Source organism: Letharia columbiana, assembly GCF_014066305.1.
Source record: "Letharia columbiana isolate WasteWater2 chromosome Unknown Sc0000005_s0, whole genome shotgun sequence".
Taxonomy (NCBI): Eukaryota; Fungi; Ascomycota; class Lecanoromycetes; order Lecanorales; family Parmeliaceae; genus Letharia; species Letharia columbiana.
Window position 1 is genome coordinate 669,589 of NW_023501041.1, and position 23,953 is coordinate 693,541.

Here is a 23,953-nt window from a genome sequence, read left to right on the forward strand (position 1 = left end):
GGCATCATTATTAGCATTGGGAACCATTGGCCGAAAAGACAAAAGGATTCCTGCCTTACTGCAGCCTCCTGGCACAGTGCTCTAGTGTGGCTTTTAGAGTGTCGCTGAGCCACCACTTAAAATAGCGTTATGGCTCGCTGACGCAATGATGTTTCTCTTTCTTATGAATTCTTTCTTTTTCGCGTTGCACCTGGTGCACGTAGGACAATTCCGTATCGCCGAATATAGCACCCGTCACTGTCCGGAGATTGTCCGCTACGACTGTTCGATCACGCACTTCTGCTCAAGCGATGGGTAATTGGATGGATCTTAAAAGCCCGCCCTCTTCCCGTGGCTTTTGACATGGAGCAAGGTTTATGAAACGGGAGTTGCTGCGGGACTCATGGTCCGGGCGCCTATCTCAAAATTGACCAATCAGCATCTCGCCGTGAAAAAGGTCGATCAAATTCAGTCAAGAATCACTGGATAGACCGGAATCTCTAACAGTATGTAAGCATGGCACAATGCAGATGAGATGACCAGGGTTACCGATGATAGAATTGTCTGATAGTGCATATGGGCCCTGCTAGCCTCTAGAAGATCGTGGAGATGCATTTTCGCAACACGTGGGGTGATTGCCTTGCATGATCTGGTTCTCGAGAGCATGAAAGAGGGACGATTGCTATACGAAGTCTAGCTGCAGTCCTGAAACCTTGTCGCGAAGTGAAGCAGAAGACGCACAGAACTTCCGTCCTTGTTTCGTTGACGGTGGTATGCCAAGTTAATGAGGTTTCACCCTATTGAACAAGATATCGAATGTGTTATGGAGTTCACGTTCCTCATCAGAGATTAAACAGGAGAACTAGAACTCGCTAACAAGTCAGTGTAGCGCTAGAAAAAAAAACAGGAATCTTGTCTGGAGGTGGCCAGGTCTTCTGAGGCCATCTAACAATCTCAAATTTTGACAGGATAATGAAGGACATGAGCCCCGTCCAAGACTGACAAAGAACTATAATTACATCAATGAGCAGGCCAAGAAAGAAAAGCGAAAGCATCAACACGTCGATGTCACCCCCTCCGAGACCTGCGTACTGGGACCACTAATGTACCTACAATTGAGGCCGTGCAAGTCTCGTGGTTTCAAGCGCTCACGATAGGACCACCAATGATCAGGAGAGGGATTGCGCCGGGAGTGTACGATGTTTCGTTGAAGTGATATAATGAATCAGGTAATCATTGGATACCCTCAAGATCTGTAACAGGATACAAGAGCTGAGAAGCAATGTTCCACCACGACCTTGACGCCTAGTACTGATTCTGGGTTCCAGTGCGAGCGAAGTAGACCTATCGGTGGTTCCTCTACACTGACCATGCCGGGTTTCAGAGTGGTTCCAACCCCATGGTGTCGCGTCCCGTCACTTGAGCGATATTACATCCATTGGCTGTTATCAGACCGGCTTCGGGTTTGAGTATGGGTCGAAAAGTAACGCGTTGGAATGCTCTTTTACCCAAATTCCCTTTGTAGTTGACTGTTCGCGTCGGACCCTTCGCGTTGTTGGTCACTTGGCCCTGCCCAGTACTGCCTACGGGCAGGTCGAGACGGGGTCGGAGACGGAACCACGTAGGGAGCCTCACCGAAAGTCCTGAATATCAAGGTTCTAGTCTGATGCCTTGGCAACTGCTGACATACGTGCCTTTCTGAGGAATGCTTAGAGTAGTATTGCTCAGGGTAGTTGAGCCCAGATGGGTGCTACCCGAGATACCGGGTGCGCCTTCCGGAGCTGCCCTTGGTGACTGCCCTAGGTAGCCTTTCCGGCGGGCCGTTACCCGAGACCCTGGCGCTAGGATTTTTAGTACAAACGCTGTCTGCTTTTTCAACATCAGTCTTCAGCTTCGTCAAGGCAATTTTGACAAATCCATAGAACGCTCGGCTTCCACGATCTCTGCAAGAACTGACGTCCGTACCAGGAGTAAACTTCGTTTAAGCTTAGAAGCTGCGCTGACGCCGGTTTGCTAGACGTCGATCCAAGGGTAGAAGCAGAGAAAGTGGACAAGCATCATAAAAAAGTCTACTCTACGTAAACGAAGGCTCTGTGATAGAGAAATCAACTCATCCATGGAGAAGGATGCTCACCGGTAAGATGCAACACCTTCGATTCTCTCTGCTCAAAGGTATTACAGCCACCATTCAAAGACAGAATCCAATTGGTATACGCCTAGTATCAGACGGTATCAAGAAGTTGGAATAAAGATTTGCACTACACTGTATACGTGGACTTGGACTGCAGCACAGCCACACACTACCAAAAGCAGCTCCCTGTACAACTTCCTGACGCAGAGCTCACGCGCCCTACAGATGCTATCTCTCCCAAGTCTGACTCGAAATGAGATTCGCGAGATCGAAGCTTGGCACAGCCGCAAAAGTCTGTTTTCTCTTCCGAACTGCTAACTTGCATTTGCTCTTCTTGGCCACGTGGTCGTTGAGGAGACACGGACACTTGCGTCGAGAAGCCACCCAAGCGTTATCATTCTCTTCTCGACGGAGAGGGAAGCATGGGAGGCAGTATCAACGACCCGAAGTCTCTGCTGAGACCCCACAGTAGGCTATCTGCTCGTTCTTCCCACCCAACGGACAGTTCAGCATCGTCACCCTTGCTTCAAGTTGGGCTTGAAATTATTTGAGCTTGCACTCGGTAAAGACACGCTGCTCACGCCAACGGGCCAAGTGATCCATGGGATCTTGATAGCTGGAAGTCAGCTCTAAGAAGTGTCAGGAACCTAGCCCCTTGAGCAGAGAGTGTTATCAACAGTTATTGTGTATATGACGGATCTTTGCCCAAAGGTAGTCTACAGCCACCATTCAAAGACAGAATCCAATTGGTATACGCCTAGTATCAGACGGTATCAAGAAGTTGGAATAAAGATTTGCACTACACTGTATACGTGGACTTGGACTGCAGCACAGCCACACACTACCAAAAGCAGCTCCCTGTACAACTTCCTGACGCAGAGCTCACGCGCCCTACAGATGCTATCTCTCCCAAGTCTGACTCGAAATGAGATTCGCGAGATCGAAGCTTGGCACAGCCGCAAAAGTCTGTTTTCTCTTCCGAACTGCTAACTTGCATTTGCTCTTCTTGGCCACGTGGTCGTTGAGGAGACACGGACACTCACGCCAGGAAACCACCCAAGCGTTATCCTTTGAACAGGACAGGGCTACCTCAAGGTCAACATGGGGTACGTGGACTGAATTTCTCAGCAGTAGCGAGAGATAGCGCTCTCGTCAGGGTCATAAATCATCATTCATTATTACATAATCCCTCCCCCTTTCAAAGCAGCTAATGTCTCAAATAGTCAAGCATTTACGACAACAAAGCCCTTAAAGCCTTCATCCAAACTCTCCTTTAGCTCTTTTTGGTAAAGCGGAAGTCCACCCGCGTAGCACAATTGTTCCCTCGGCTTCCCCGGAATATTGGCCCCCATATACCAACTATTAGCTGATGGAAACAGCGTCTTGTCACTCAACTCTGTGATTTTGCGTCTCCAATCCTCCTCCGCCTCCCTCGTCGCCTCAATGCTCTGAATACTTTCGTCCCTCATCTTCCGAATGGAGTCCACGATCCAATCACCCTGGACCTCGACGCAGGTGGGCCCATTGCTGAAGGCCGTGGGACCCTGGGCGCCATAGAGAAAGAACATGTTAGGAAAGCCGTTGCAGGTAGTGCCGAGGTAGGACCACGTGCCCATGGCCCACTTTTCGGCCAAAGGCTTGCCGTCGATGTCCTTAAGGCCCATGTTCATCATGCCGCCCGTGACGGAGTCGAAACCTGTCGCGAGAGCAATAAGGTCGACTTCGTGTAGTTTACCATCCGCGGTAACAAGGCCACGGGGACGGACTCCGACAACGGGGTTCTTGTTGACGTCGATGACGTGGACATTTGGTTTGTTGAATTGCTCGTAGAAGTCTTGCTCCAACGAGGGGCGCTTTGTCCCAAAGGCGTGAGGGGGTTCGAGAGGTGCAAGGATATCGGCGGTGGCAGGGTCGGTAATGCGAGCGCGGGTTTTCTTTGCCCAAAAATCGTAGTGGTGGCGGTTTGCTTCTTTTTCGTAGAGCATGTCTTTATAGGTAGCGAGCCAGAGCTTGAAACCTCCTTCTTCCCAGAGCTGTTCGAAGAATTTTTCTCGTTCCTCGGAGCTATCGTCCAGGGTGTTTTTCTGTATGTTATCGAATGGGAAGCCGGCGAAGGTCGATTTGCGGTCGCGGAAAAATTGCTCGTAGTCGTCTTTGCGATCCTCTTGTTCTTTCGAGGTGAGGCTTGCTTGTTGCATCGGCAAACAGAGATTGGGAGTGCGTTGGAAGACTGTCAGTTCTTTGGCTCTCTTCGCGCATTCTTGTGCTATCTGGATGCCGGTGGACCCAGTACCAATAACCGCAACTTTCTTGCCGGCAACATCTACATCTTCCTCGGGCCAGAAAGACGAGTGATGTATTGCGCCTTCAAAGGTGTCCAGGCCTGGCCAGTCCGGAAAATTCCGTTTGGCAGCAAACCCAGTAGCCAAGATCAGATACCTGCATCTTGCAGTCTTGCCATCTTCCGTCTTGACAGTCCATCCCGGTCTTTTCTCGTCCCACTCGGATGACACCACAGCGCTCTCGAAGACAACGTCCTTTTTGACTTGCAGCTGCTGTTCGACATGATCAAAGTAACGTCTCAGCTCCTGCCAACCGGGGTATTTGCACGACCAAGACCAATTCTTCCATACCTTCTCAAGCGAGTATTCGTATACGGGAATAGGAGAATCGACACGGGCGCCCGGATAGCAATTCCAATGCCAGATGCCGCCGAGGTCTTTTCCGGCTTCAAAACATTTGACATTGAAGCCAAGCTCGTCACGAAGTCGGTGTAACAGGTAGACGCCTCCAAATCCAGCACCAACGATGAGGATATCTGTTTCAATCTCTTGTGGCACACTCCCTGATTGCGTACCCTGATCTTTTCTTGTTCGAAGGTGGTCTTTGCGGAGGGGTATAGAGGAGCTGGTAGGCAAGGAGGATGCGGTGGCTGCCTGGACATTGAGTTGGGATGCAACAGCATGGCTTCTTGATGAGAAATGACTCAGGACTCAATCAGGTTGAGAATGAAGCAGGGACTTACAGGTTCTCGATGTCATCCATCCGAGGCTCCAGTCGAGCCATCGGCTCTGCGTTTTGCGCCATAGCGCTTAGATGATAAAATGCAAGTATCTGAGAGTCCCGGCCTCGATATGATACAACAAGATGATTAACTTAACGCAGTACAGAAACCTGTGAGATGAAAAGAATAGAGCACTGAGAGGCATTGTATCGTATCTGAGGTATACATATTCTGATTGGCGATGCAAGTCCCTCGGTTCCCCTCCTTTCGACGGCCCATCGGGTCGATTAGGGGCCAATGAATAAATACGAGTCGTGTCACGGTTCGATCGGTGAGTTTATCTTACCCCACACTTTGGTGTCCCTCTCTGCAAGTCGACGGTTACATCACCCGACAGCTTGTTAGCGTGTATTACTTTGAAGATCAGCAATGCAGATACTAAAAAAGGAAGGAAGCCGGGCCGTTCTTGCCCCGACCTCTACAAGTACAAGGCACAACTTGAATACTTTAGACCTCAAGGACAGTTCCCCCCCGCAGCCGCCCCCCTATCCATACTAAATAGGGGATAAGCTCTCCATTGCCTTCTAAGTATGCTACAGGTACTCTACAGCGAAGAACTCATTAAAGATTAGTCAATTGACTTACAGCCTCCTCCCTAGGCCAGAAGTTATGCTGTTATCAACAGCCGTCCTTCGATCCTCTTCGGCAATAAACACGCAATATTGACGCTTACACTTGTCATAGTCGTCACTACCGCTGGGATCAATTGTCGCGGGCGCAACCCATGAATTTCATGGCTTGGTTCTATGCTTCCGTTTAAATTTGCACTGCGATCTCTGTTCTGCATTCGCGGGTTCGTTCTGCCGCGCTACCCTAGTAATAAGGCCTGGCTTCAGGGAGGAAAGAAGACACTGTGTCCAAAATTCCAGTCAAGGCTCGTGAGGGCTAGAGAGCGGCTTCGTGCAAAGCAAGAACGAGTGCCTTTCCACGAAGAAGATGCCGAGCGGTTTAAGGAGACTGCGTACTTCGATCTCGGCTTGTATGACACTTTCTGGACGAGCTCCTTACCGTGAGATAAGCAGACGCTGAGCTAAGGTCATTTGAGGATCGTGATCGACCAAAAGGGGAGGTGGAAGCCTTGGGAGGCTTACGCCCGCAGACTATAGTCATCAATATGAATGCTGGGACCGCCGACTATTGGAATTTGATATGTGGGAAGGAGAGATGGGGATGGTAGGGAGTACCATGAGCTACAATGAGGTGGTTGGGGTCATTGAGAAGGTAACGGGAAGGAAGATATTGGTGAAGGAAAGCAACAAGGAAAAGTTGAAGGAGATGATCAGGGAGGATGAAGGAGCGAGGTTCTACAACCAGGCGTGGCTGAGCATTGCTCAGTGTGATGCAAAAGTGGAACCGACTTTGAATAAGCTCGCCCCGGACGTGAAACCCTGGACAGTTGAGGAGTACCTGGAAAAGCATTGGAGCGGCGTGGAGATTGGAGAAGCTGTTGAGGCGAAGGGCAACATCCTCACGTAAGCGAAGAACGGGTGCCGCGGCTAAGCTAGTGATCTGGTGAACGTCTACCACGGTTGATGCAAGTCGGTGAGTCAAGTCTGCAATTCGCCAAAAACTCTCCTAGCGGCATGTGCGCATAGCGCGAGAAGTACAGAGTAGGAGTATAGCCATTATCCTGACGGTCAAGGGCGCAAAAGACCATCCGCTTCAACCTTACAAGCGTCAACCATCCGGTCCTTTCATTTACCAATGTCTGCACGTCTGACATCTTCGCGTCATTCGTGTCATAAGGGCTTAGTATTCTGCCCCTTTGCAATGTAAAAGTAACAACAACCATGCCTCACGCGCTCGCCTTTACGCTATCATTGTCCTTATATTTTCTAACCCTCATTCCATTGTTTGCATCAGCAGCTGTTTTCCTGCCCTCCATCTCTCCAAACAACGACGTTTCTCTCGCCCTCTCTCCTACTGCCAAACTCAACACCAACCTCACCGCCATTCCAGATGGTCAAATCCGTTGCGTCCTCCCCTACCCGCACCCCATAGACCCTGTCAGTCTCCGCACCTGCCAACCCACAATCGACCGCCTACTCAGTTATCCTTGGATCGACACTCCGCAAACATACCGTTTCTCGCAAGACCGAAAAGGACTCATCAAGATAACGAGCACGTTTTGTGCCATTAGTCTCGATCGAAAATACCATGCTGGAGAGATTACGATTTCGCTCAGGCAGATTTTGCAGAGCGTGATAAGAATTTTATCGCTTTGTAGTGCGTATGGGGAGGGCGGATGGCAGTATATGGATCCGCCTTGGAAGGACTGGATCGTGATTATACAGGGCACTAGAGATATGGAGGCTGGAAGCAATGGCACCATCGGAGAATTGGAAGGGAACGTAGTGCATGTAGGCGAAGAGGAGTGACCTCGAGGCGGTCGTAGCACAAATCTTTCGACAGATCCATGGATTAAGTGTGCCCTTAACAATGGCCAGATCCAAGCCGCCAGGATGGTGGTGCAGTGTCTGTGTCTGCCTCTCCAACTCACATCAATGCACCCGCGGTCTACGCTTGCTTCACCTCTTTCCTTCTTCGAAGGAAAAGTCTTCCCTAAAAAGGTCTGCCGGTAATCATTGCCATCACAAACTTCTCGCTCTCCTCTGCTTGCATCTCCATTGCATTGCGGCGCAAGCTTCCTCCAGCCCTTCCGAGCCAAGAATTGGGGCCGTCGAGGCATGGCCCTGAAATGTTGTAGCTTGTAGCGGGATCATGCGTACATCCTTCTCTTGTTCAGAAAAACAGCCATCAAGAACATATGCCTAGATCAATAGAATTATATCGCAGTGGAGAAAATCCAAGTGTGCCAGCGACGTGCCAAGGTCTGCGTCTTGGGCTTTTGCGTCGAGGAACCATTTGGTCCATTACCATCACGGCGCTTTTGGTGGATCGAAAGACAGACACGCTGTGCAGCAAGGGAGGTTGACCTTATCGAGTAGTATAATTCAGGCGAGGGATTGGGTTCATGGCATGTTTTGTCCTTGGTTTGAGGGTAGGTGGTGTGCGCGGGCGAACGAGGGTGGTTGCTTTTCCATCAAGCTTTCGTTGGAGCACAGTTTTTGCGTGAAGACAGACGGGAGGTGTGGAAAAATATCAGGGTATGGAAGAAGGGGGTTGTCGAGTCTCAGACAGACGCCGAGTCTTAACGGTCGAGATGAGTGAGTCATGCATGAAGACTCTTGATGGGTTTATAAAGATTCAAATCTCCTCTCGCTCCTGACATTGTACTAAATGATAACTCGAGATGACTGCCCCGTCTACTCTCGACTCGTCGAACGCAATCGCACGTGTAGTTCCGCAACCACATGGTCGACAAGTGAATGTGCGCGAAGACATCGACAGCTTCCAATATTTGAGATTTGAAGAGTCATTTCGGCTTTACGAAATCACGTCTCCCTGATTGAACACTCAGCACAGTCAGCTGAGCTATTCGCTCAACTCCAAACTGGTTGGCAACACTATCGCTTTGGTAATTTTTGAACAATCACAGTGAAGACGACTGGTGTTCGACTGACAAGATGACGTTAAAGTGGCCGATGGCCGCATCCAAATGCTATCAAGTCGACCTTCTTACTCCTACGTAGAACACACACTGGATCATTCCGACAACCAGTGCGGTGTTTGCGGGAGTACTTTGAACCCGAAGTCTGTACGCGCATGCGCATCGTGCAATTTCGAGACCTGTGCACCTCGCGGGATGAAGGAAGCCAGTGGTGCCTACACTTCAAAGGAAACTGGGTGCTCATGAGCTTTGCGGCTTTGCATACCATGGTGATAGAAGTCACATATCAACCTCCTCCCCTTCATCGATTTGGTGATTTTCATCCGTTAAGTAAGGGAATTGATTTAGCTTTCTCGAATATCAAGTGCGCTTCTTCAATGCGAGATAATCGGCTCTTAACAATTCTCGCCTGCGAATGAACAGACTCCAAGGACGGCCGTCGAAGCGCAACGGCCCGTAGTCTCAAGCAGTAAACTCCCCTTCGACTCCGATCTCTTCTTTGAGTTTCGAGATTGAACTATACAACGAGCCATTTCCAATGCCCTAGATGGATTAGCATTCTACCAATTATCGTATCAATCTTCTACGACCGTCCCACACGAAGCACTTCCATCAGCTAGGTTACACCACAATTACCCCTCAACACAAGGAATTACAAATGTCACTGCACAAAAGACATTGGCCAAACGGTGTGGTGAGTGGAAAAGGGGCTGCTCCGGACATCTACAGGCAGGACTGCAACACGGCGCTCAATCTCTTCATACGAGATGTAAGTCGATACGAAGAGCGTGACACGAAATGGCTCTCTATTGGTGTGCCAGCGTCTTGGATGGTCCCCGGGGCCTATCAGAGGACTCCGAAGAGATACACTTTCAGTGAGTCGCGATAGCTGCCATGATAGTGCGGATGGGTCGATGAGAGAGTCATAATGATCGTCGCGGAGAATCGTAAGACACCGGTGTCTTGGTAAGGAAAGTGGACATGCCGGTAAAGCCGTCTGATATTTTTGATTTGCGCTCCACAGGGTCGTTTCGGGGGGTGCTTTACTATCGTGAGCTGCTATATGAAGAATGCTTACTTTATTTGCATCAGCTCGGTTGGATGAAATTTGATACGCTTTTCTCCTTCTCTTCTTCATTGATTGTTGGCGAGTTCGGAACGCTGGTGAAGGCTTTTTTGTGTGCGTGAACAGGCACATGTACTTCTGGACTTCCATTCTGGGCGACTAAATTAGCACTCAATAGACTTGTACCGTCTGCTTTTGGAGAGGCTCAATGCGACTGTCAATAAAGAGTGAGAGGCTGAAATATCGACTGAGTGATCGCGGAATGAACTGTGTGTAGAATTCCTTATGCGATAGGGGAAACACGGAAATGTATTTGCGGGGCACGAGAGAGATTGAAAAGTCCTCTCCATACAATATTGTCACGTTCTTTGCGTGCCTTGAGAAACCGTCCCACACGAAGCACTTCCATCAGCTAGGTTACACCACAATTACCCCTCAACACAAGGGATTTCAAATGTCACTGCACAAAAGACATTGGCCAAACGGTGTGGTGAGTGGACAAGGGGCTGCTCTGGACATCTACAGGCAGGACTGCAACACGGCGCTCAATCTCTTCATACGAGATGTAATAAGTCGATACGAAGAGCGTGACACGAAATGGCTCTCTATTGGTGTGCGAGCGTCTTCGATGGTCCCGGCCTATCAGAGGACTCCGAAGAGATACACTTTCAGTGAGTCGCGATAGCTGCCATGATAGTGCGGATGGGTCGATGAGAGAGTCATAATGATCGTCGCGGAGAATCGTAAGACACTGGCGTCTTGGTAAGGAATGTTGGAGACATGCCTGTAAAGCCGTCTGATATTTTTGATTTGCGCTCCACAGCGTAGTTTCGGGGGGGTGCTTTACTATCGTGAGCTGTTAATCGTATGGGAACACGCTATAAAGTGTAGCGTGTTCCCATACGATTATATGAAGAATGCTTACTTTATTCGCATCAGCTCGGTTGGATGAAATTTGATACGCTTTTCTTCTTCTCTTCTTCATTGATTGTTGGCGAGTTCGGAACGCTGGTGAAGGCTTTTTTGTCTGCGTGAACAGGCACATGTACTTCTGGACTTCCATTCTGGGCGACTAAATTAGCACTCAATAGACTTGTACCGTCTGCTTTTGGAGAGGCCAATGCGACTGTCAATAAAGAGTGAGAGGCTGAAATACCGACTGAGTGATCGCGGAATGAACTGTGTGTAGAATTCCTTATGCGATAGGGAAACACGGAAATTTGAAAGGTCCTCTCCATACAATATTGTCACGTTCTTTGCGTGCCTTGAGAAATCTTGTCCCCCAAGCCAGTCCACAGGCTTTAAAGTCCACCTTACACTGGTGCTCCATGAAGTTGGTTGTTTCCTTCGAGTCAAGATGAGTCTTTCTGCTCTAGGTTCATAGATTACAGAGTTTTGGTCCATCAAACGGGAATAACACTAGTGTCGTTTCAAAAGAAGGGGCTGCGTTTCGAATCTACTGTTATAGCCGCGAAACATTAGCGCCATTGGAGCTTGCGCCCGACTTCCTCCACCCGTCACCAAATTTTCAGGAGTCAGACGGCATTGGACCGCAAATCAGCGAACACTAAGTACAGCCGGTCCAAAATTTGGCAACACGATCCTTGCCACGTCGTTCCAGCGGATCTGAGCATACAGGGCCATATATAGAACATGGATTTTGCTATCTTTCGCAGTGGCGGCGGCGGAGATCCCACAAATGCAACATGGAAATCAAGAATTGGTTGAAAGTACCTCAGCCTAAGATCCTTAGTGGTACCAGTGTTGTAAGGAGACGCCCTTTACAATGCCTCATCTGGACCTTCCTCGTCGTTCTCTATATTCACTATATCAACCGCCGTCCGTCAGTTGATCTAATCTCTCCAAAACCACCTCCATTAGATAACATCCCGAATAAGATATGGCAGATCTTCTTCAACTACACTCCCATCGACTCCTACACCGACTCCATCCAAACCTGGATCACCAAAAATCAAGACTACAAGTACACGCTCGTCTCCGCCGCCGGCGCCAACGCTTTTGCTCTAAAAAATTATGCCAATCGGAGAGAGATTCTATACCCGTTCCTCTCACTGCACGTCCCCGTGCTGCGTTCCGACCTCCTTCGCTACATGCTACTTGAGTCCGAAGGCGGAGTCTACAGCGATCTTGACACCGCTGCGTTGAAACCTGTCAACGAGTGGATACCATTACATTTGGAATCCAAAGTGCACGCCGTTGTCGGCATCGAGTACGACCAAGGAGAGGGAGAAGCATATCCCGGGATGGAAGGTCCAGGCTTGCAATTCTGCCAGTGGACAATGGCCGCTAGCCGCGGACATCCGCTCATGGCGCGCATAGTCAACGACGTAGTCGACGCACTGCACGCACTCGCTATGAAGAACGAGACGACGATCGCAGAGCTGCAGCCCAGCGACGAAGAAATGGTTCAACTCAGCGGACCCCCCATCTGGACGAGAGCGGTTATGAAGACTCTGTCCGAGGCGACGGGGACTGAGATGAGTTATCGGAATTTTACGGGGATGAAGGAGCCGAGGTTCTTTGGAGATGTCATGGTGTTGCCGGTCAATGGGTTTGGGACAGGGCAGCTGCATCCGGGGAGTGTGAGGAAGGGGTCCAAAGACGCTTTTGTGAGACATGGGTGGAAAGGGAGTTGGAAGCGGGATTGGAGCGACTAGTTTTACTTGGAGGTGGGTGGGATTTGGTGCTGCAAACGTGCTCATTTCTGTCCAACAAGGTACACCAGCCTACCTGAGCGTGAAAAATCCTCCGAATGCCTCCTCATCTCTGCCGTTCAGCCCAGCACCTTACTGCTGGAACATCAATGTTGCTTTGTACGCAACGAATTCCCAGTCGAAATTTTGTTTCTCGGAGTTTTTACAACGTTGAGTGCTAAAATGCTCGAGAAGATACAGGGGTGCTGCCAAGGATAAGCTTAGACAATAGCTTAGACCAAGTTCAACGTATGGAGGTGGTAGAACCGGCTTGTGCGAGGCTATCTGAAATTCGAGACTCAGGGTGAAAGCAAACACATATGAAAGCCAGTCCGCATTGAACTGGATCCTCGGTGCATTTACCCACAGTCAAACCTTCAGACTTTGACACCACTTTTGAAAACCATCCATCGCCGTCGTCTCATGAACACGTATGCGTACCGAAGGCTCACACCTCCAAGGACGAGAGTTAACATGATTGTGAGCTGGGCAGACGGAGTTACCACTGTCGTCTGGAGGCCAGGCTGCTCTTGATTTTCGTCCAGACTTTCAACCGACAGGTGCGGACGGTCTCCGTTACTCTCGTAACTTGCAACGCAAATATATGCCGGATGGCGCTTGCCAGTGCTTGAAGCTTTCCTTGGAGCTTCAACCAGCATTCAGATACACTTTTTTGAATATGTTCCACAGCTCTTGTGTATCGCACGTGCAGTCTATCGATTGCTTGGGCGTGTCGCAAAGGTCTGGTTTCGCGCATGCGGAGCCTTGCGCACCGGTGACGGGAGGTAGCAGCAGGCTGTTACTGCAGGAGGGACTGGTTGCAGTTCAATCGTCGTGGACGTGACCGTTCATAAGCCAGCATGATCTACAGGTCTGGTCACCATACATGATGGGCATTGGGAACAAGCACAAGGCTTTGCGAAGAGCTGAGTCCTGTAGCCTTGTAAACCCCATGCATGGGGCAGTACTGGTTCTGCATGAGGCCTGCATGAAAGCTAGGCCGTATTTGCATCTGGACCTTGACGGCCAATCTACCTCTTATCTCGTGATGGCGATACATTTTTTCCTTCTTCTTCTTCTTCGAATGCACTGCCATAAACGTTGTTGTGAACGAGGACATTAGCAGTCTTGGGTACGACTAGCTACATCTTCCATTCATTGTCATTTTCTGTACTCCGCTCCGGGCCATTTGGCTTTTGATTGTTCCCAGCTAAGAAGACTTATCCACCACAGGGATGTTCTTGGACAGATGTTCTCTATATTCAGGAGTGCACCGCCAGCCACTGATCTGATGCACAAGATCTTCGATGGCGCTTGCCCATCTAATCAAAACATCCTCTTTCCATGCGGTATGGTGCAAAGAAAGACTGAAGGGCAACCCAGCGGAGTCAACACCGATTGGTATACAAATGATGGGATAGCCTATTAAGATTAGATCAGGCTGATAACGGCAATATGACACCATTGTTGGGCAAAGAAGCTGATAAGCAAGTCAAATTTCAAGGCTGTGAGTCTCAATAGGTCAATCAATCTTGAAGAAGGAAAAGCAGAAAACACGAAAACACTCCAGGGTTTTGCTTTATAGAGATCGAAAGAGCTCAGCAATGGTGCATAGACTTTTCGAGATATTTCGGATGACGAGAGAAGATATCGCAATGCTCAACGTACGCACAAAATGAAAGTACTTACCAGCCTGGGCAGCAAGCTGCTGTCCCGCGCCTTTCCGGTCAAACAAGATGAGCGCATCGAACACTGTATTAGTCTTATTGTCCTTTAGCGCAGCGTCGATGCCCTCAGTGCGGCATTTTTGCTGGGTGTAATGCAGGGCTTGGTAATAGGTTTCCGTCGCTTCGCCGCAGCTTTGTAAGATTTGCTGAAAGTTGTTCTATAGATAACGTCAGCCGAGACCAAGCGCTCTGTTCAATAAATGTGAAGCAGGGGAATATTATAAAACATAAGAGTGAAGTAAAGGTGATGGCGTGGCTCACCTGTCCTGTTGGGAATGCTGAGTGGTCACCGGGTTTGGCGCCTTCTGTACCGCTATTCTTTTGATTATACTCGAAGACGTCCTCCAGGGTCTTCATGCGCGTTTCTGAGAGTTCTGATAGATACGCGTTGATCTCCTGGAAAGCCTCGACCTGAACTACGGAAAACTCTGACTCTGACGGCTTGCCGTACGTCCAGTCCCAGTTGCCGTCTCCTGGTATACGATCCTCTGCACAGGGAAAGTCAACCTCGACGACGTCCGCTCCTGCCTCTTGGATAGCTTTAAGGACCGTGAGTGCCGTCTCTCTGATATCTTTGGCGACGAACTCCCAGCACCGTTTGTTTGGGAGGCCGAATCTGGCACCTTTGAGGCTACCCTTTGTCGTCAGGTACTTGGAGTAGTCTTTTCTTTGGGAGCGTGACGAGGAGCAGGTCATGGCATCCCTTTCGTCACTGCCAACGATTGCATTCAGTCCATGGACCGCATCGGCAACAGTCCTACCGAAGCTGCCGACGGTATCCATGCTTTTGCTGATAGGTATAACACCAGCTCTCGAGGTAAGTCCAACAGTAGGCTTAATCCCGACAATGCCATTGATCGATGCTGGTCCAATTATTGACGCGTCGGTTTCAGTCCCAAAGGATACGGGTACGATGTTTGCGGAGACCGCAACTGCAGAGCCTGAGCTGGAGCCATCTAGAATCATATCAGTAGACTGATCATCCGTGACTCGCTTTGTACGAAAGCTTAGGGTGACACAAATCATTTTGGTTCTCCTTGAGACAGGAAATACGCTTGTGGTGCCCTTTCGAGACAGGGCAGCTTTTGAAAACGCTTTTCTGATAGTTCAATGACTCGCAAAGTGGTTTGTTTGCAAAAATAAGCCCATACAGAAGATCCTTCCCATGTATGAAATCCTAAATATGCTATAAGGATACTCTAGCAACCAGCATTCTGACGTCAAGGAAAAGGGGGGAAAGCCATTGTATTTCTGAAATCTCTGCTCGATGCAATATAATAACTTACATGGACTACTGGAAAGATTGTACGGATTTCGCACTTGACCGCCGCGCGGAGAGTACCCGGTGGAGTAGTTCGATGATCGGACCGAAGCCCATTCACTCATATTAGCATGCCCTAAAATGATCGCCCCTGCGCGACGCAAAAGCGAGACTACATGGGCATCTCTGGGGACCTAGACCCCCTATGACTCAGCATTTCTTTTCCTTGAGATTACCTTCAGATTTGAAACCAGTGTCAAGATGTGTACATACTTGACGCCTCGACACTGTTCACCAGGGGAGACATTGAGACGGATTGAACACTCACAATACTTCCAAGTAAAGCCCATGAGCCGGCCGTTGTTTGCATTTTGTCCTTTGTAGCCATGTTATCTTTGACTAGAATTGGTACGCCATGTAGTATGCCTCTAGCTTTACCCTGTAGAAAGTTTCAGAGTCAGCGATTTATCGAGAATCGACCCGATTTGCTTTTTCTAAAATCACACCTCTTGTCTCACAATGTTAAAGCTCGAAACTTCAACCTACTTGGCGTCTTTCGTCGTCCAATTCTGCAGCAATCTTAGTAGCGTCTGGGTTGATTTCGATGATACACTCGAGGTAGGGGTTGACGTTATGTATACGTTGAAGGCAGAATTCGACATAGTCAACAGACGTAAAATGACCCTCTGAGAGATGTTGCTGTATCTCTTCCATAGAGCACTCATACAGGTTGAGACCTTTTAGTTCTTCAAGGCGGAACAGAGGCGATATATCGTGCTGGGAAAGATCGTGATGTCGGCGAACCTCAGTTTCGGTCCGAACCGTGTTATGTGCTTTTGGGGAGAGGAAATATGTTCTCACGGACCGAAGCATTGCTGATGTCGAATTGGAATCCCAGTCTTCACCTCAAAGTTCTCCAGATCGCTGGCTGGCTGAATGAAATAAGGAGCAGGGAAGAATATGCGATGCGCTGGGCTGTTGCGCTCTGGAATAGATTTTATCTCGAGAATTATCAAGCTCCATTCCCCGCATCGAGAGCATCTGACTTCAAGCTGACAGTGACGTAAGGTTCACGCTAGACTCAGCCAAATCGGCGGTAAAGGAATGTCGCCGCGCCCGAACAGCGGGCAGCGGGCAGCGGCCCCAAGGTAAAATATATACCCAGTACCTTACGGGCGTGCCTGCAAAGGCGCACACCGTGCTAGCTTAGAGGTACGAGTAGACGATTTCAAACCTTTCGGAAGATGAGAAAAGTGAATCACGTATCTACGAGGACGCATGACTGTAAATGATTACCTGCTTGTGCTGCATTCTCCTGACCTGCGCCTCTGCGGTCGAAGAGAAGGAGCGCATCAAAGTCTTTGTCGGCCCCACTTCCTTTCAATGCCTCGTCGATGCCATCAGCGCAGCCGGTGTGCTGAGCGTATACCAGCGCCTTGCGATAAGTCTCGTCCGACCCACTGTGGCCCTGCAGGACTTCTCGAAAGTTTTCCTGTCCTGTTGGGCAAGCTGATTGATCACCAGGATTCGCACCTTCTGTGCCGGCGTTCTCGTAATTGTATTTGATAACGTCCTCCAAGTGATTTATTCTGTTGTAGGCTTGCAAGCGTAGGACCGCTTGCCCACACGTCTATGACCCCAGTTAAACATCCTTTCCAGAAAAACAGCGGAGTATTGATACGGTCACTTTGTCGCATAGCCTTTTTATCCCGACAAAATATGTGCTATTGTTACGAGGCTAGCCGGCAGCGAAAAGCTTGCCGAGACTGTAGAAAGATTATTTTCTAATCATATCTGATCAATTCCTTAAGAGCTCTTTAAGATCTCCTAAAAGATTGCTATTAATAAATATACCCAGCACCCTTTAAATCCCGATTGTTTATAATTCGCCATTTCACAAAAATATAATAAAAGATTAGAAAAAGAAAATCATGGAGTAAAGAGTATGGTTTTTATTGAAAAACATTCTTCTATTGGCGTGCCCGAACGACATCCAAGCGGTGATCTGCCTGCTTCCGACTCTTCTGTGAGCAGCTTCCAGGTCCTCTTGTTGCGTAGCATATATGAGTAGCCTTGTATGCCTGGTCTGCCACATCCGTCTGACTGCATAAGCCAGTCGGTCTGGAGCCATCCAGCAAGCCAAGATAGGCACGGGACTTATCCCACCTGTTCAGCCTCGTGCTTCTATGCAAGGCTTCGTTTTCCCCACTTCCAAGAGATATATATCCACAGTCTGTCATTCTACGCCCTCCGTGCCAAAAAAGTCTGCATAAACTTCGAAAATTGATTACTCTTGACAAAGAAGCCAAAATGGTGTACAACGAACTTAGACCAGCTCTGTTATTCCTCACACACGCACTACCTATCATCTCCGCACTCGGCATCAACTGTAGAGGCTCCATCCTCTGTGGTCGGGCATCTCTTAGCAACCAACAGTCCGTGGGCATTATTCAAATCCTTCGAGACGTTATCTGGGCTTCTCCCATGTCTAACAGCACCACCTATGCCTCTGGCGACCACGTAATCTGTCTTTCTCAGTCTCAACCTATCGATTTTAACTTCGGTGCGGAGGTCGATGGCATCAGCGGCGGCATCGGTCTCCCTATCAACAGTCCGCAAGGCGGCATCTGTCTCTTTCCCCAATACCTGACAGTCACGAATTTGAACCTAGGACAAATACGGCCGCTCGTTGATGCCATACTCGAACATGGATGTGGGCCTTGCGGCAGCGTTCCTATTCATTTCGTGGACCAAGGGAGCAATGATCCTAGCGATGGGATCCTGACATTCAATTACGTGCAGAGCCCTTTCTGCGTTGGCAATTGTATTTCTGATACTGGGTCGCTGCCATCGTCTTCTACAGCGTCTTTTTCCTCCTCAACAACTCCCTCTCCTTCGGCGGCGGCTTCTTCTTCTTCGACGACTTCCTCTTCCTCCTCAGCAACTCCCTCTCCTTCGGCGGCGGCTTCCTCTTCTTCTTCGACGACCTCCTCTTCCTCCTCAACAACTCCCTCTCCTTCGGCGGCGGCTTCTTCTTCTTCGACGACTTCCTCTTCCTCCTCAACAACTCCCTCTCCTTCGGCGGCGGCTTCTTCTTCTTCTTCGACGACTTCCTCTTCCTCCTCAGCAACTCCCTCTCCTTCCGCCGCGGTTTCCTCTTCAACGACGACTTCCTCTTCTTCGACGACATCCTCATCCTCCTCAACCCCTTCTCCTTCCGCCGTGGCTTCCTCTTCTTCCACGGCGACTTCTTCAAGGATCCCCACATCGGCCAATGGACCGACGACTGTAACCAAAGCTCCACCTACTACCGTTACTGAAACAGGGCCGTCCGCGACGGTGACGTCGAGTTCGAAGTCTACGGGCAGTCGCTTGCGTGGTTGGCGTTGTGGTATAGGGACACCAATCCTTGTCATACTGTCATACATGGGATGAAAAAAACCCCGAGAAAATTTCGAAGACTCTTACGGTATATAGAGTACGTCTTTCGGGCTTTTGCTATAGTGCTTCATTCCGCGTCCGGTACCTCTTTTTATACAGTGACCTAACGTCATAGTCACGAATAACCCTAGATTTAGAAGCCAAGACCATCCTGGTCTTCTCCCATTCTTCCTTCGAGTCGAAATCTATCGTGGATCAACTTAGCTCTGTCAGATTTCACCATGTATTTCCTACATGCCACCCATTCAACCTTCTTGGTCTGCCTGTCAGGCGTTAACACTCCCGCCACACCCAACCTCGACCCTCGCTTCACTAATCCTACTTAATTCATATTATTATTCAAATATATCATATCAACATCTATCTCCTTCAACTTCTCTTCGACGATTGTGACCTTCTTAGGACGGAAGATTATGGGAGGTGCTTCGCAGCTGGCTTCACGGTTGCTGGGATAGGATCCTGAACTGGTATTCCGATTGCTGGGGAGAATTTGAAGAGGAATGGGGGCAGCTATGTGGTGTTGGTCATCTCCGGAGGGGCAAGCTATGCTGTTTGACTGGTGCTCTTTGTTTCGGCTAGGATTAGAGCTGTGTGGCAGAGATGGGGGAAGGAGAATGTATTCTGAAATGAGCAGGTGTAGATTGGTATCATTGTAAATAATAGGGTATCTATACACATGGAATCCTGATCATAACTCCATCTAGCGCCTGGACATGCATGCAAGGGCCTCAGCTCTCACTCGTCGTCTTCAAGAGATCCCGGCACAGGTGCACCGGGGGTTTAGTTGTCGAGGCTGAGACAGACCGGACTCCCTTGTCGGGCACGAGCAGAAGCAATGCATTGCCCGTTTTGCAAACTAGGCGCACACGGAGTCTGTAACCCTCTCCATCCAATGGCGGGGCCGACTTCTGTCCCTCTCTCGGCCAGGTTCTCAACTCATCTTCTCGTACTCTCGCTCAGCTTCCAGTTCTTCTACATTCTCCACTACCTGTTGTTCTTGGCTGGTGGAGCTGGTTCCTTCCTAGCTGATGCTGCTTCTTTTTGGGCTTGCGCTGCTTTCTCGTTCGCCTCTACCGCTTCTTTCTTAGTAGACGCTTCTTGCTTCTTTGCGGGCTTTTCCTCGTTCTTAGCGGGCCTCTCTTCCTTCTTGGCTGACTCCCCTTCCTGCTTCGCTTGTGCCTTTTCCTTGGCTTTATCCACTGCGTTCTTCTCTATCACCGCATCCTTCAACGTCTCCTCTGCCGGATGCGAAGATGGCTGTCCGTCTTTTCCTGACTTCGACGCCACCTGAGCCATGATACCCTCCACCTTCTTCATCCCCATCGACACCTCGGTCGCATTATCCGCGCGCCGCGAGTAGTACATCCATAATTCGGACTTCGCAATCTGCAAGTCACGTGAATTGTCCCCTGCACTATCAACATCCATCATCGTCTTCTTGGCCTTCTTCAACAAGGCCCAGTAATCCTCCACCTGTTTAGGAAGCTTGGTCTTCTCGAGCTCCACCGCATACTCCTGCGGCCTATTCTCCACAATATCCAACCATCTCCCCATCACCGTTCCCTTACTCTCCGGCTGCCCACAACAATCAACTCCAGCAAAATGCAACGTGAATGCGTCAGTGTCATACGGTTCCCTCGCGAGCCCGAACGCATTCCACCAATCGTGCGGTTGATAGATCACATGTTCCGCATATCCTTCTCTTTCCATTACCCACCATAGAGCGCCTTGGTCGTAATGCTCGAAATGGGCGTCAGGTCGTAATTGGCGCAAAGCAAGAGTTTCCGAGAGCATTTGTACCGACCATTCATGCACACGGAATATTGCCATGCCGGCGTTGAAACCGTTGAAGTCTTTGGTGGCGAGGAGGTGGATGTCGTTGAAGTCAGAGGGGGGAAGGAAGAGAGTCCAGGGGACGGCGGGATTGAGGATTATCGTGTCGGCGTCAAACCATCTGTAATGGATCATATGTGTTAGGCACATTGGATGGTTGATAAACACGAGAAGGTCTGAATACGTACACAATCCAACCGGCCCGCTTGCCGTAGGGTTTGGCCATCTCCTCAATGATGAGGCCCAGAATGTAAGCGGGCTTATTGAAGAATCCTGCTTCAACAATATCGTGTCGCAGTATATGCGTAGGCACTCCCCACTGCTCCCCATGCTTGATATGTGTATCTATGCTCCTTTCGTAAATGGCATTGAACCTCTCGGTTTCGTATATCATGGTCGCCTGTCGCACCCTTGGACCCCCTTCATCTGGATCATCGACGATGTCTCCAGAGATATGGTTCTCAGCAATCTCAGGCGTACTGTCCGCAGATAGTTTCGTAGCAGTTGGACTGGCATTGTGTGGGGCTTTCGCTGGAGGGGCGCTCTGTGGGATCTCGGTTGCGGTGGCATTATTCGGTGGTCTGTTCGTGAAGGAGAAGCTCGCGCGAGAAGGCGCATATGGATGAAAGATGTAGAGACTGCCAATGACAGCGAAGAGGAGGATGAGGGCTCGAATAGGTGAGGAAATTTGGGCGATCATGGTGGGCGTCGAGGCGGCCTGGCGTGAGGAGAGTGAGCAGGGATGAGGTGTCGTTAAGTACGGCCAGAAGTGCGGGCGAATTCGGGCGATACAGTCAGGCGAAAAGAAGGTACATTCTATTTGAGCGAAGTCTCGGAGGAAAAGGAGATGAGTTGGGATAAAAAGATGTATGAGCTCGCATGGTGAAAAGTGAAAAGTGGCAGATACATTTCGTCTCGTATTTTGTGTAACTGTGTTAAATGTAAGGAGTCGTAAGCAGTGAGCACACCAACACCTTTCGTGCGAATTGCGCCGAGTAAAGTAGTTACTCGTATAATCCAGAAGTGAGTTCTTTGATAGAGTGAGGACACCAATAGATTAACCGATATTCGGCTAAGTGGAAGGATTTATTGGTGTCCTCGCTCTATCAAAGAACTCACTCCTGGATTGTACGAGTAGGGTTGGTGTAGCCGACAGGCTTGGCTTAAAGTAGCTTAGCATCCAACTCTAAAGTACTTTACTTGCTAGAAAACCTTGAATTTATATATATAGCTAATTATTAATTTAGAATTACTACGCTCTTTAGTTAGATCAGCTAAGTCAGCCCGCTAGCCCTCTCGAGCTCTCTTATTAAAAATTTGTATGTAGAAGTTTTATACTTTGAAGTACTTAGCTTGCGATACATATAGTTACTTTATAATTTCTTAAATTATAGAGCTCGCTTTACGCTTTCTAACGCTATAAAAATTATAAAGTTTAACCTACTATTAATGAAGCGAAGTAGCATTTAAATATAGTCACACGAAACGCGTCCGAGATCGAATAATCCTTTCACCTATTTATATAATTATTCTTCTTTCATCATTCTATTAATTCTATTAATTCCACTAATATAAATATAATTATTCTCGATATCCCTCGCGGAAACGTTACTAAACGCTTTAGGCATATATACCCCTTTTACCCGCCTCTTAGAGTCTCTACTAATATTCTTAGCTTACCTAGCTATACCGCGCGTTATCTATATATCATCTATTTATAAACGCGTTAAAAGACTTTTTAAAAAGAGCTCGAACGAATTTATAGCTATCGTTCTCCTTTATATACTTCTCTTAAGTTAGCGATACTACTAATCGAAAAGATATAGTATAATATGAAATATTAATCTATTATACTATACTCTAATATAGTATAAGTTATTAAGATTTATAGAATTCCATATCTAATATAATATAGGATCTTGGCGATATATACTACGATATGATATATCTATGGAATTATACTATAATATAATATATATATAAGATATCTTAGTTAAGATTTCTATATTTAGAAGTAGCTATTCTAATTATTATTCTAATTAATAATTACGCTAAATTAATAAAATATAGAATTAAATATAATTATATTTTATTACTTTATATATATAAAAGAAAGCGAGCTATATCTACTAGTAATAAGAAAAGCTTATCTTCCTCTAATATCAGCTACGCGAAATCCGCTAGCACTTTATAATTAAAATTATTAACGATAATTTTATACGCTTATTACGTATTTTCGATATCGCTATTTAATATAAAATTATATATATTATAATTATAGCTTTCTTATTAAATCGCCGATCTAGGAAAATTAATATATTTCTTAATATTCTCTTAAAAGTATTATAGCTTAATATAATAAGCTATATTTCTTTAAGCTATCTTCTCGCGATATATAAAAAAAAGATTAAATATAGAAAGTATATAAAAGTATATTTAATAATTTTAGAACGAATTAGCGATATTTATAATAATAATTAAAATTAAAAATTAGATATACTCGAATAAGAGATAACTTTACGCTACTCGTATAATAGCGATAATAGTAATTAAGATTAAAATATCGACTTAGATAACGTAGCTTTCGTAGTAAGCTTTTTATTACTATATATTAGATTAATTATATATAAATAAAGATTTATAATTCTATCTTTTAAATATAATTACGTTTAATATTTTAAGATTTTTATAATAGTTTAATACTTATTAATTAGCGCGTTAATATTATTATATCTAAGCTATAATAGCGTTTATTATTAAGTTTTATATTATACTCTTAAGTAGTTTAAAAGATAGAATTTACTTAATTATTAGCGCGTATAATAGAATTATTCTTAATATTTATATCTTATTTAGCTTCGATATTATTTATTTCCTTCTAATTCGAGCTCTTATCTTTATCTATATATATAATAATTTATATAATAAGCGAAACTCTAAACTTCTTCGTAATTACGCTCGCGTATTTTTTTTATATAATACTATTAAAATATAAGTCTATTAGAATAATAACTAGAATTAAAAATTACTTATCGCTTATCTATTATATTTTATCTAATCTATTTAAGAGTTTACTTCTATTATAATAATAATATATCGATATATTTAACTTTACGCTTTTTAATAATTATAGCGTAATTAATAATTAAGATATCGGCTTTCTTTACTTTTTTAATTAGCTTCTTTTTAAATATAAATATATTTATTCGCTATCGCGATTTTTTAG

General features: G+C 47.2%; 9 protein-coding genes across 9 annotated transcripts; 4 read left to right on the forward strand and 5 right to left on the reverse strand.

The window, feature by feature from the left end:
- Positions 1-3,333: 3,333 nt before the first annotated feature.
- On the reverse strand, positions 3,334-5,197 carry HO173_002579 (uncharacterized protein; the record flags this gene model as incomplete). The annotated part of the gene is made up of 2 exons (XM_037304511.1): positions 3,334-5,080; positions 5,136-5,197. 2 exons carry the CDS (start codon positions 5,195-5,197, stop codon positions 3,334-3,336), a joined length of 1,809 nt encoding a protein of 602 aa, XP_037168604.1.
- Positions 5,198-6,323: 1,126 nt separating this feature from the next.
- On the forward strand, positions 6,324-6,650 carry HO173_002580 (uncharacterized protein; the record flags this gene model as incomplete). The annotated part of the gene is made up of 1 exon (XM_037304512.1): positions 6,324-6,650. One exon carries the CDS (start codon positions 6,324-6,326, stop codon positions 6,648-6,650), a length of 327 nt encoding a protein of 108 aa, XP_037168605.1.
- A 314-nt stretch (positions 6,651-6,964) lies between these two features.
- HO173_002581 (uncharacterized protein) lies at positions 6,965-7,552 on the forward strand (the record flags this gene model as incomplete). The annotated part of the gene is made up of 1 exon (XM_037304513.1): positions 6,965-7,552. The coding sequence occupies one exon, from the start codon at positions 6,965-6,967 to the stop codon at positions 7,550-7,552; it is 588 nt and encodes a 195-aa protein (XP_037168606.1).
- A 3,905-nt stretch (positions 7,553-11,457) lies between these two features.
- On the forward strand, positions 11,458-12,429 carry HO173_002582 (uncharacterized protein; the record flags this gene model as incomplete). Its single annotated transcript, XM_037304514.1, has 1 exon — positions 11,458-12,429. One exon carries the CDS (start codon positions 11,458-11,460, stop codon positions 12,427-12,429), a length of 972 nt encoding a protein of 323 aa, XP_037168607.1.
- A 1,246-nt stretch (positions 12,430-13,675) lies between these two features.
- On the reverse strand, positions 13,676-16,326 carry HO173_002583 (uncharacterized protein; the record flags this gene model as incomplete). The annotated part of the gene is made up of 6 exons (XM_037304515.1): positions 13,676-13,887; positions 14,155-14,350; positions 14,454-15,148; positions 15,479-15,647; positions 15,782-15,892; positions 16,000-16,326. The coding sequence occupies 6 exons, from the start codon at positions 16,324-16,326 to the stop codon at positions 13,676-13,678; spliced, it is 1,710 nt and encodes a 569-aa protein (XP_037168608.1).
- Positions 16,327-16,711: 385 nt separating this feature from the next.
- HO173_002584 (uncharacterized protein) lies at positions 16,712-17,150 on the reverse strand (the record flags this gene model as incomplete). Its single annotated transcript, XM_037304516.1, has 2 exons — positions 16,712-17,070; positions 17,135-17,150. 2 exons carry the CDS (start codon positions 17,148-17,150, stop codon positions 16,712-16,714), a joined length of 375 nt encoding a protein of 124 aa, XP_037168609.1.
- A 613-nt stretch (positions 17,151-17,763) lies between these two features.
- HO173_002585 (uncharacterized protein) lies at positions 17,764-18,238 on the forward strand (the record flags this gene model as incomplete). Its single annotated transcript, XM_037304517.1, has 2 exons — positions 17,764-17,973; positions 18,125-18,238. 2 exons carry the CDS (start codon positions 17,764-17,766, stop codon positions 18,236-18,238), a joined length of 324 nt encoding a protein of 107 aa, XP_037168610.1.
- A 7-nt stretch (positions 18,239-18,245) lies between these two features.
- HO173_002586 (uncharacterized protein) lies at positions 18,246-18,965 on the reverse strand (the record flags this gene model as incomplete). The annotated part of the gene is made up of 2 exons (XM_037304518.1): positions 18,246-18,861; positions 18,922-18,965. The coding sequence occupies 2 exons, from the start codon at positions 18,963-18,965 to the stop codon at positions 18,246-18,248; spliced, it is 660 nt and encodes a 219-aa protein (XP_037168611.1).
- A 913-nt stretch (positions 18,966-19,878) lies between these two features.
- On the reverse strand, positions 19,879-21,427 carry HO173_002587 (uncharacterized protein; the record flags this gene model as incomplete). Its single annotated transcript, XM_037304519.1, has 2 exons — positions 19,879-20,848; positions 20,916-21,427. The coding sequence occupies 2 exons, from the start codon at positions 21,425-21,427 to the stop codon at positions 19,879-19,881; spliced, it is 1,482 nt and encodes a 493-aa protein (XP_037168612.1).
- Positions 21,428-23,953: the final 2,526 nt, after the last annotated feature.